The sequence below is a fragment of the Gymnoscopelus braueri genome (assembly GCF_963280865.1).
Source record: "Gymnoscopelus braueri genome assembly, chromosome: 6".
NCBI classification, from domain to species: Eukaryota; Metazoa; Chordata; class Actinopteri; order Myctophiformes; family Myctophidae; genus Gymnoscopelus; species Gymnoscopelus braueri.
Window position 1 is genome coordinate 4,596,717 of NC_137607.1, and position 12,719 is coordinate 4,609,435.

Consider the following 12,719-nt stretch of genomic DNA (forward strand, 5'->3'; position numbering starts at 1 on the left):
CGTTTCAAAGACGATTCTACTATCAAGGTGTTCAAGAAGTCAAAGGTCAACTGTGTAACTTTTAGCCTAATGTGTTTAACAACACACCTTCCCTGTTTGTGCGCACACAGACTAGAAATCTTGCATAGTGAAGCTTTAAACTACAGTATGTTCACTTGTGTGATGTATTGATGATCCGCTGTGGCGGATTCCCCTGACAGGAATTGGCCGAAAGAAGAAGTGGTTAAGAGATCATTTAACAATGACTGGAAACTGTGTGACTTGAATTGCTGATCAGACTCACCGCACACAGAGCATAACCAATCCATGTTTGATGCTGTGTGTGGCTTTGTGCTCCATATATGGTTTATATGAGGCTTTGTGCTCCATATATGGTTTATATGAGGCTTTGTGCTCCATATATGGTTTATATGACGCATTGTGCTCCAAATATGGTTTATATGACGCTCACGTTTCCCCTGCTATGGTGAGAAAGGGTCGTTTAGAGCGCTGGTTCCTCAACGTGCGGTCTGGGTACCACCAGGGGGGTCCAAATGAAGCCGTACGGGTCAGCAACTCAAGTTAGAGTGTGTGCAAATGGAGTTCAATTAACACCGAAGATGTTACAGTGTAGACTGGGGGTCCCGGAGATTAAACATCAATGGGAGTCCGTAGCCTAATGCATATCAAACTGGTGGTCCTTGAAAATGGAACCAAATGGTCCTGTGATGAGGGTCCATTTGGTTCCATTTTTGCACACTCTCAAGAGTTACAGACCCGTAAGCGTCCATTTGGACCACTGGTGGTCCCTGGACCAGATGTTGAGAAACAATCACTTGGAAATATTGGAAGCATTCGCGGCCGTGGTCAGGCTGCTAAAATCTTAAGTGTTTTGCCAATTAGTTGGGAGGCCACTTTGCAATACCCTCGTGGCCCACATGGTTGAGAACCACTGATTTAAGAGAAGGATGATGACAATGAGGGGACAAACACACATCACGTGCAGCACACCCCCCCCCCCCCCCACTAGGATGAGAGAGGGAAGGGCTCTTAGATCAGCGTTATGAATGAATGAGCGCACCGGGAGGTTGCTATGCAACACAGCTTCCAGTACTATAGTGGAGAGTATGGAACTAATGGAAAATAAATCTAGCCCCCCCCCCCCTCCTCTCCTCTCATATCATCCATAACCTCACGAGGGCTGAGACTATCCATTATCTCAGCAATTATTCTATCCATTGCTTTTTCGATTAACCCATTAAGACCAGGAACGCATCTGTGTGTCATTTTAAGATTTATTTTGGCTATTAAAAAATAAATAGCAGATATACAAGCTTGTAGATCTATTTATTTTTGAAAAATCTTGAAAATGTGTGCAAATCTTTGAATATATATGTTTTTTAAAGCAAACATTTGTAACTCAAATCTTTGCTTCTGGGGATTCTACTAATGTCTTCTAAATCCTGACAGTTTTTATTTATTAAATTTTTACTTATTGTTGCTATAATATCAGTGTTTTTTTCATGTCAAGGACCCCCAAAATGATATGTATTTGTCCACGGACCCCATCTCAAAATGTTGTGTTCCAAGGACCCCCAGAAGCAAAGATTTGAGTTAAAAATGTATTTATAAATATATATTCAAAGATTTGCACACATTTTCAAGATTTTTCAAAAATAGCAGATCTACAAGCTCATTGCGCGGCACTCGGTGCCGCGCAATGAGCTTGTAGATCTGCTTTTTTTGAATAGCCCAAAGACATCTAAAATGACAAGAGATGCGTTCCCGGATTGAATGGGTTAATCACATAACCGAGAAGCGCATGAGAAAAATAATAATCACACTTGAGACTTTGATGCTAAATTTTTAGGAGGCGATGGGGGGGCGTGTGCTCAAGGGGTGATCACTGATCCTCCCTCCCTGCCGTCAGAGCAGAAACCTCTTATCTCCATACTCTAACTTTGTGTTTTTTTCCGTAAATTAACGCCCTACTTGATCGCACCACAGCGTCACACAAACGCATCAAAAGTAGCAGATCTACAAGCTTGTAGATCTGCTACTTTTGCCGTTTTTGAATTTGAAAATTAGTTTCCACCCGATAGAGACGATATTTATTTATTATTGGCACCGCAATGCATTATGCATTTTAAACTGTTTTATAATTAGGATGTATACGTTGTTATCGTTGAATGTTGTACTTCCGTGGTCCTGCACTTTAAGGCTGAGCTTTTGGTATCATTTCTTTTTTTTGTCACATTCCTAAGCCAATAATTTGATGACCAGCGGGAAGATGATAATGTATCCGATAGGAGACACAAAGTTGACTCTTTGTGTCTCCTACCGGAGCCACCGCCTGTCATCTAATTATTGGCTCAGGAACGCGACAAAAAATAAAAAATCTCCATGAATTCAAGTCTCCATGGGGTGAGTAATCGCTAGAAAAAAAAGACATTTTGGGGGTGAACTATCCCTTTAACGCAAAAATAATGACTGTTTTGGGGTTATTTTTGTAAATCGATAATTGTATAAAAAATTATAAACTTTGAATTATAATCAATTCAATCAATTAGTTCAACTAAGTGTTGCGCCGCTAAACCTCACCATGATTACAGTAGATGCTAAACATTCACACAGCCACGTTTTCTCAAATCTTTCTCAACCATAATTCCATGTTTTCAGGACGTCTTCATTTGAACCAGAATGACACGGGTTAGAGGCAGATACAGAGGCCATCGTTTTAGTGAATTACTGCTTCTTATATTTCTCATGAAAATATGATACATTGCCCATCCCGTCTGAACTGCACTCTGCCTGAGTTATGATACTGTAAAACAGAGCTGGATGACAGCGGTTAACATGGCTATCACAAACCACTGCCAACTGCACGGTAAATTGTCTCTCTTTGTGCGTGCGAACACAGAACAAGAAGTGAATGGAGCAGCAAATCTTCAAATCATGATATCTTTGGGTTCCGATTTTTTTTTCTCTAAAAATAAAAAATTTGATTTTTTCTTTTTTTCATGATGTCGGCGACGTCATTGGCACCCTGGGCTTATAAAAACGTGACGTCGGTGACGTCAATGGCACTGAATGAGTTAAGACAGACATTGTTAGGACCATAACCACGCTGTGAGCTAAGGTTAAAGTTAAGGTTGTCATTTAACACATTGCGACACATTGTGAGCTTGTAGATCTGCTATTTTCACTAGTTTGGGTCCCGGGGGAGACATCAAATTTCTATTTTGGGTCTCGAGCTAAATAGTTTGGGAACCACTGAGTTAGAGAGTTCAGTGTCTTGCTCAAGGACACTTTGACAGTAACACAAGCGGGAGCCCGGGATCGAACCGGGAACCTTTTTGGTTCCCCAGCCTCACAAGCATAGTAATACAAACGTGTGTGTGTGTGTGTGTGTGTGCATGCGTGTGAACGTAGAGGACAGGATGCAGTGGAGGCAGGTGAAGTCACGCATAATGCTGGGCCTCATCTATTATCGACTTATTTTTAGACTCACGTGAGCGTTGCAGAGTAATAGACACGTGGATGTCATTACGCCAGTAAACCCACTTGTACCGGCTGATCTCTCCCACACGCACGCACGCACGCACACACCACAAACACACAGTGTAAACACACATGCACACGTGAACGTGTACCTATTTGCAGCGTGAGTGCATTGCTTCCAAGTAATGAGCTCCACATGCCACGGTGCACATACTGCAACGCGGGGGAGTGAGGAGACATGTGGTTCCTCCCTGTTCTGCACAGAGACATAAAGTCACTTTCACACGTGTGCTGGCTGTGGTGTGGACGTTTTCCAGAGTTCAAACGGAGGGGCTGCATGTATAAACGCAACATTCCGGCTCAGTAGGATCGGACATGCAACGGACTTAATGCGGGACGGACCCTTGCGCTAACCCATTAAGACCTGAAGCCGATTCTACAAATGTCTCCTTACCATATAAGGAGTTCCCAATGCAGCTACGCACAAATATGGAGTGTGTTGTCTAACCTCAAAGTGTCGTCATGGCATCAGCCGCAAACAAATCAGTCAGCTCCATATATGGGCACAAAATGGGACATGCCCATATACAGTATGGGCATTGGGCATATACTGAGGACATCAGCAAATATGGGCACAAAAGAGACAAGGACTGACAGATACAGAGATCCGGTTGTCCAGAGCATCAGATCCAACCGCTATGCCCATATATGGTCATGTGCATATATGGGACCGACCGACTTGCCACCCGCAGTGGGCAAGGACTCGAGGGAGTGCGGTGCCCGCCGTCGAGCAGTTCGGATTTTTCCTGTTGTCCAGAAGAGCTGATCCAACCAATATGCCCATATATGGGCATTCCAATATATGGCCATATAGAGCATCGCAGTTCCCGCCCCTTCCGGGTTCCACCGCAAAATACTCAATGCATTTTTCCCATTGACATTTCCAAAAATATTTATATCAATTAATTTAAGCCTAGAATCAAGCCATCCAGGGTCCTGGTGAATCATGACCATAAAACGTTTGATTCTGTGATAATTTTCTTAGACGTCCTGTGGCACCCAGGGCTAATTAGACGTCGGACGTCTTAGACGTCCTGTAGCACTGAATGAGTTAATGTGGAGCCAGAATTAACTGTCAGAGAGAGGGTTGACCTTCTGTCAAACCAGGGTCAGCAGTCACAGCAGATGACACACAGGAGTGACAGCATTTCAAAGCTAATATCAATATCCGGCATGTCTGGGGTGAGCGCACATGCACATGCACACTCACACACACACACATGTGTATTACAAATTTTGTGAGAACATCAACATGTTAAGACAGTGATTTTATGAACGCCAGTTTTAACCCTAAACCTAATGCGGGAAATAGCAGATCTACAAACTACGCGTCACATTTTCGGTGCACAACCATGGCGTGCAACTAATAATAAAATCAGCCATAATAATGAATTGCATTTATATGGCGCTTTTCTAAGTACTCAAACTTACTCAAAGCGCTTTACAATGGTTCATTCATTCATACAGGGGGGGGCATAACTACAACTCTAACCCCTATACCTAACCTTATAAATGCCTAATTCTAACCCTAACTCCAACTGGAAGCTTTGTTAGCATCTTTTTGTTGTCTTTTTTTTTTTTACTTATTCACTTACTCCACCTATATATGGTTAATAGAAAGACTCTTGTAACGGTGTCAGATCAAGTTAAAACTCAATTGAAGTTTAAAAGGTAAAATCAGAGTGATCGAGTACAGTGGTTCTTAAAATGGAAGCATTTGCAGGCATTTGTACGAAGCAACTCTGAAGAGTTATGGGGTCCTTGAAATGAACCCATTAAGACCGGGAAATGATCTGTGTAACCACTTAAACCATTATTTTATATACTTAGGCTATTTAGCAGATATACAAGCTTGTAGGATCTGCTATTTTTGAAAATGTGTGTATTTTTAAAGCAAACATTTCTTTCTGGGGCCCCTGGAACAAAATATTTTGAGGCCAAATGCACATAATTTTGGAGGTCGTTGACATGAAAAAGCTTGAGAAACACTGACATAACATATGTTTTTCAGAAAACTGTCATAGGATTTAGAAGAATCGGAACCTCATTTTATAAGCACTGATCTAATGAGTTCACACGGTTGAGTAAAGCTTGGAGAGTTTGAGTCTGCCGTGTCACTACTGTCTGCACTATACTGTCTGTCTGTGCACCAGACAGTCAACACCTTGAACTTGATTTAGCATTAAATGACAAGTAAATGAGGCCCTGGGAAATGCAGTGTTCCTGTCTGCCACGCTGCCAAGCATTCACTCACTGCTCAGCCTCTCCACAGAGAAGACTCAATGACGAATGGATGCCATGTCTTATTACCGGTAGTCATTTTTCTCTCAGGCTGAAGTGGGGACATGATGATGACGTGACATAAACACCTTATTTTCCTCTCATTTTAAGAGCTCTGTCGGGTGGAAACCTCATATGTCCAAAACTGTTACTTATCAGGATTCAAAAGTAGCAGATCTACAAGCGTGTGGATCTGCTACTCTTAATGCTTTTGTGTGACACTGTAGTGTGATTAATAGGGGTGTCAGAAAAGATCGATTCGAATACGAATCGCGACTCTACTGTTGGACGATTAAGAATTGATTCTTTTTATTTTTTAATATCTTGGATTTACCTTTGTATGTTTAGTTGATAGAACCTTTGCTCTCATCCCAGCAGACTGGAGTAGATCCTGAAATCCTATTTTTTTAATGGAGAATCGTTTTGAATGGAGAATCGTTTTGAATGGAGAATCGTTTTGAATGGAGAATCGTTTTGAATCGGAAAAAAACGTTTTTGAATCGGAAAATCGAGAATAGTTTGTTTAAAAAAAAGAAAAAAATGAATCGGAATCGTGACCCCAAGAATCGGAATCAAATCGTGAGATAGCAGAAGATTCACAGTCCTAGTGATCAAGTAGGGCATTCATTTAGGGGAAAACACAAAAAGTTAAAATATGGAGATAAGAGGTTTCTGCCCGACAGTGACGATATGATATGTACTGTAATGACTGTTAGGTGGAAGAACACTATTTTGAACATTGAGGGAACAAACAGTCTGTCTCGTCCCCACACAGGGACACCAGGTTCAGGTACATGGCAAACATGTCACAATGCATGATGTGACAACTTAAAAGTGCCTTTTGAAAATGTTGTCATTTGTCCTTCGTCCTTTTAACTCTATAACTGCCAAAGACGTTTATAAACGTCTTTGAGAAATTAGCTGTTGCCTGCCAAAGACGTTTAAAAACGTCTTTGAAAAAAAAAAAAAAAAAAAACGTTTAAAAAAAAAAAAAATTCTAAAAAGATTCTCTAATTATTTAAGATTGACACCTTTTCGATATTCCAAACGAATAAGGAGATAACAATTCCCAAAGATTTGCTGCTCCATCCACTTCAATGTTAAAATTGAAACGGACAAACAATTCACAATGTTTTTTGGTTTGAAACCACTGGTTTTGAGCTATTTTCAAACATCAAACAACACATGACAACAAGGTCAAATTGACCTCGTTGACATTTGTGAAACCACACCTGAATCTCATCTGTGATTAGAAATTTTCTGGGGATCAATCATACTTGAGAAAAATATTTTGTGGCTATGCGAAAAGGTACCAAAATCGGTCAAAACCCTGGCAGAGGCTACAGACTGTTCTGAAAAAACTCTGGCAGGGTAAGAGTTAACAGCGGGCAGACATATTTTTGTGTTACCGTGCCCTTAAAGTGCTCTTTGAAAAGACCAGATTTTTTAAAATGCACCCATTTTCACAAAAATATTAGCGGTTCCAAAATATGATACGTAGTTCAGTAATAAGACTTGAAGCAAATCTTATTTGTCCATAATTGCAGTTTGTCAAGGCCTTCTGGTGTAAAATTATTACTTTCAAAATGTCATATCTTTAATGCCAAAATCATCTTACAGAACAAAGTCTTCTTTTATCCCCACGATTTTGTAACCCATTTTTTCACCCAGTGCCAATTGCCTATGTAATCCTGGGCAATACGCTCCCTCTGCCAGCCTAGGGAGAGCCCAGAACTGAGCTCATACCTCCTTCAACGCATGAGGAGCTAGCAAGACGCCTCTTATCACCTGACAGGGGGGAGTTTCCCCGGTAGGACTTTCTTAGTTGCTTGTTATAGCAGAAAATGCACTTAGGACTTCTGGTGATAAGTAGTTTAGTTCCCTACCCATGTTGAATGCACTTATTGTAAGTCGCTTTGGATAAAAGCGTCTGTTAAATGACTGTAATGTAATGTAATGTAATGTAATGTAATGTAATGTAGGACGTAGCACGTGGAAGGAACACGTCATTCCAACCAGTTCCTTTCCCCCCATCAGGCGCCCCGGTTGACCAGGGGGAGGCAGTATAGAGACCAGGATTACTGCATGTTTTTTTGTGAGGGTACCTACCCTAGGGGACACGGGGAGAACATGCAAACTCCACACAGTGAGGCCCTTTCACCAACCCCACAGAACAAAAGTCTTATAGCCCACCCCTCCCCCCCTTTATTAGGAAAAAAAGAAAATCCTGTAGGTATGATGAATGAACATATGGGCTGTGGTTAGTAATTTAATTACTGTCTAGCTCCAACAGTAAACAATGATTCATCCGTCAGTGCAAACGTGAATGCATACTGAACAGAGTTTGGCGTCTGTGTGTTTGCAAGGTTCATTAAAAAAGGTATACACACACACACACGTGCGCACGGACACACACAAAGGACACACGGACAGACAGACAGACAGAAGGAACAGGCAGACTCTCGTATTAAGTCAACTCATTTGGAAACACAGACAAAAACAAAACAGGAGTAGCCTATCCGTCAGAGGATAATTTGTCAAATTAAACAAGGATATTGGCTATTGATCCTAGCTGTCTGGTTTGAGCAAATAATGGTGTCTCGTAATGAGGAGTTATTTCATGCTCACGCAGTGATCCAGAGGGCTCAGTGATCCCGTCTCAAGGTCAAAACCTACCATTCTACCCGGCAACAACAAGTTGCTTCTACAGGTCTGATGGGCAACCAAGGATAAAGGGTATTATAAGAAGTACTGTATAACATTATGCAGGAAGCCTTGCTTGTTACATAGTCTCCAAGTGGTGCAGACAACCACGAGAACAGAGAAAACTACAGTAAGACTTTGGTCTTCAGGTGTGAAAGAATACCTTATTATGAATTTATTCATATCCAAAGTCTGGCTTATAGTGCAACACAAGGGCAGATTTCATATTGCCCACGGCGGCTTCCTTCCTAAAATGTATTATTTATGGCCCACCCACCCACATGGTCATGTGAAATTCATACATAACCTGGGCAAGATAGGCTATTTCTTAGTAGATATTTTAAGGATTCCTAATTAACACATTCTTCAAGATGTATTTTTGTAGAGACCTCTTCACCCCGTGGTTATATGTGGCTACACTGCCGTTTGAACTTACTGTACTATACTGTATTATATTGTCTCTGTCGGGTGGAAACCTCATTATGTCCAAAACTATTACTTTTCAGGATTCAAATTCAAAAGCATCAAAAAGTAGCAGATCTACAAGCTCAAAACGAGTCGCTTCGCGCCGCGTTTCCAGCTTGTAATTCTGCTATTTTGGATGATTTTGTGTGACCCTGTAGTATGATCCAAGTAGGGCATTAATTTACGAAAATAAATAAATAAATACAATACGGAGATAAAGAGGCTTCTGCCCGACAACAGCGATACATAACAGATTAGTGACTTACGTACATTTGGCTACACTGACAACAAAGGACTGTGGATATTGCACTGTAGTTAAAATAAAAATGATTGTAATGCTATTTGTTTTATTTACAGTTTTGCAAAAAAGTAATTATTGTTAAAGGAGTAGTTCACCCAAAAAATTACTTATTTTCTATCAATTGCACACCCCATGAAGCCTTGAATCCATGGATTTATTTGTGTTTTTGTTGCATTCCTAAGCCAATAATTTGATTCCTGTCTCCTACCGGCTAATGTATCCGGTAGGAGACACAAAGTAGATTCTTTGTGTCTCCTACCGGAAATACACCCGGGCATCAAATTATTGGCCTAGGAATGCGACAAAAAACAAAATAAATCCATGTATTCAAGGCTTCATGGGGTGTGCAATTGATAGAAAATACATATTTTTTTGGGTGAACTCCTCCTTTAAGATATATCTGCTTCTGGTGGTACTTTGGGGAAGGCCAGTGGTATTGTTTATCCTTAATACTTTGCAGCAAAATCGGATTCATCTGTGATTTTTTTCATAGTGGCCCAAGGTCCCAAGGTACAGTGTGACAGTAGATGCAATGGCAATTTCATATTTTCAAATAATATGGACCCCTTTGAAAAGGCCCTGGCATAGAGATGCTGTAGGCAACCAAACAGACCGACGCGTATGCATTCTAAAGGTCCTGATACACTGAAAGCGTCGGATGCTCGTGTCATCAAACGCAGTCATTGCTTACAGCGGCTGTGGCCACACTGGAGGCGTCAGGTGGGCGCGTAAAAAAACCTGTTGATGCGTCTTTCAGAGTCAAGGCCGATGCATACTACACGTGTGTGCAGTGGTGGAAAGTAACTAAGTACATTTACTTAAGTACTGTACTTAAGTAAAATCTTGAGGTATTTGTACTTTACTTGAGTATTTCCAATTTCCAATACTTTTACTTCTACTCCACTACATCTCAGAGGCAAATATTGTACTTTTACTCCACCACAATTATTTGAAAACTTTAGTTACTAGTTACTTTGCAGATATAAGTTATTCTATTATAAAACATACATTAACCACTTTAGCCCTATTTTATACCTAGGCTATTTGAAAATGGCCGATCTACAAGCTCACAACGCGTCGCATTGCGACGCGTTGTGAGCTTGTAGATCTGCTATTTTCAAACATTTAGTACTTTTACTTTTGGTACTTTAAGTACATTTTGATGCCAATACTTTTGTACTTTTACTCAAGTAAATTTTTAATTCTGGACTTTTACTTGTAACAGAGTACTTCTATATTGCAGTATTGGTACTTTTACTTAAGTAAAGAATTTGAGTACTTTTTCCACCACTTCCACCACACACGTGTGTGTGTGTGTGTGTGTGTGTGTGTGTGTGTGTGTGTGTGTGTGTGTGTGTGTGCCTGTGCGTGTGTGAGCGCGTGCGTCCATACCTCTTTCTGAGAGAGCGAGCAGGCCTCTTTGCCGATGGTCTGTAGAGCCACGTGAAGCTGTCCTTCTAGAATAAGCTGTTTGTTGTCCTCCACCACGTAAGCCTGGAGACACACACAGAGACAAGCTGCTGAGTTTGTGCTGCGTTCTGACAGAGGGAACACATCTGGGGAAACCAAATCCGGCAGACTAGTTTCGTTTTCGAAACAGACTTGGGAATTAGTCTGTGTCAGTGGGCCCTCAAATAATTGGCAAAACATTAAGATTGTAATAATATAACATTACAATTAAAAAGTAATACCAATAACAAAGAACTTGGGAAAGGATACTACATTAGTTCTAATTGATCCAAGGTGGAACATAATCCACTGATCATTAAAATAACCATGCTCTGAAAATGCACACACACGTTACTCACACACACACACACACACACACACATATACACATCTACCCTCAGACTGCTGGCACAGTGTAAGACAAGTATAACTACGAGAGAACACACAGAAGCATAGCGTACACTGAACGGCTCGTTTCCGAGCAATTAACACATTCTTTCTACTATTGGCAGGTAGCTTCTGCCAGCATTTTTAAGCATTCTGACACATTTTTCAAGGACCACAGAATATGTATCTCCAGTCTGATCGATCCCCTGATGGTTGCTAATCACAGAGGAAATCACCGTGAAAAATGTCATCGTGACCTCCTGTTCTCTTGTTGAAACTCCAGTTGAAAATAGATTTTTTTTCGCCCCAAAATACACAGTAAAACACAGGAGCCGAGATACAGGACTTTAAAGTAATAAGTTAACCAGGAAGTGAATGGAGCAGCAAATCTTCGGATCACGTTATCTTGGGTTCTGGATGTTTTTCCCCCCAAAATGACGGACATATCCGTCAATGGCGGTGAACGGGTGGATTTTAAATGACGGAGATGTCCGTCAATGGCAGTGAATGTGTTAAGCCTGCTGAGCGAGACGAGCGACCAACGTGTGCCTCGTTATGCATCTTCATGGCTACCGGCACAAAGCACTGGTTTAAGTCTAGAGTCCACTACAGTTATGCACAGAGCCCTATCGCTCTGGCCCCTTACCTTCCAGAGGACGATGATGTCCAGGTCCAAGTCGTTGCACTTCCTGACCACGGCGGCGATGTCGGCGCCCAACGCCGCTTCCGGCCACCGGCTCCTGGCCTGCGGGGGCGCTGCCGCGGCGCCCGCCCTCCGCGCCGCTGCCGCCGCGTAATGCCGGAAGAAGAAGTCTGCACACGGCGTGGAAGAGCTAATGATCTGCGAGGAGAAGGACGGAGCACGTCGGCATGGATTGACACGACTGAACATGTTCGTATGGCCTAATGTAAGTCCTAATGTGTGATTTGGGAAACGGTATGAAAAAGGGGCCCCACCCACACTAGCACTGATTCCTAAACAATTAACATAATATGTAACATTATGATGTTTTAGTCATATTGTTCCTGTTGTTCTACATACTGCCAACCAGGTGAAGAAGTCATTCAAAAGTATTAAATATCCAAGCCTATTAACTCATTGACTGCCACTCGTCAGTTGGCCCGAGGTCCACAGTGCCAATGACCAGCATGACGAGTTGTGTGTTTTCAGCGGTTTCCCACTAGATGGCGCCGTTCACTAACCTGGGAGTCAACATTTGACTCTCAGAGAGGCAGAGCAGCAATGGGTCACGTGATCACAAAAAAAAAACAGCCCGTTCCCTTCCTTTGGGAAATGGCCTTTTCTCAGTTTCTGCTGCTTTTTGGCTAAAACGACTACATTCAACTGGCCAAAACTATGGAATATGAAAATAGCCTATCTATAAGCTTATAGATAGGCTGCACAACATGCTTCCATAGAAGACATGCTGGCTTCTACGGAATCCAAAATGACTGAAATCAGTCATTTGGCGACTGAGAACTTTAATCCGTGCGTTAGCCCTGGCGGCGCTACGTTTTAGCATGTCATCAAAAGTAGGCTTTCAAGGCTTTTAATGCAGCAGCAGGCCTATTGGCCTTCGTCAGCGTATGAACC

At 41.8% G+C, this 12,719-nt stretch overlaps 1 protein-coding gene across 3 annotated transcripts in view; it reads right to left on the minus strand.

The window, feature by feature from the left end:
* The window catches only part of trappc8 (trafficking protein particle complex subunit 8), a 91,632-nt gene that overhangs the window by 18,638 nt on the left and 60,275 nt on the right, over positions 1 to 12,719 (minus strand). For all 3 annotated transcript variants that reach the window (XM_080431178.1, XM_080431179.1, XM_080431177.1), the window contains 2 exons: positions 11,772 to 11,966; positions 10,682 to 10,783 (listed from right to left, as the gene is read on the minus strand). In XM_080431178.1, coding sequence (XP_080287304.1) covers positions 10,682 to 10,783; positions 11,772 to 11,966 — 297 coding nt within the window. The remainder of the gene's footprint in view (positions 1 to 10,681; positions 10,784 to 11,771; positions 11,967 to 12,719) is intronic.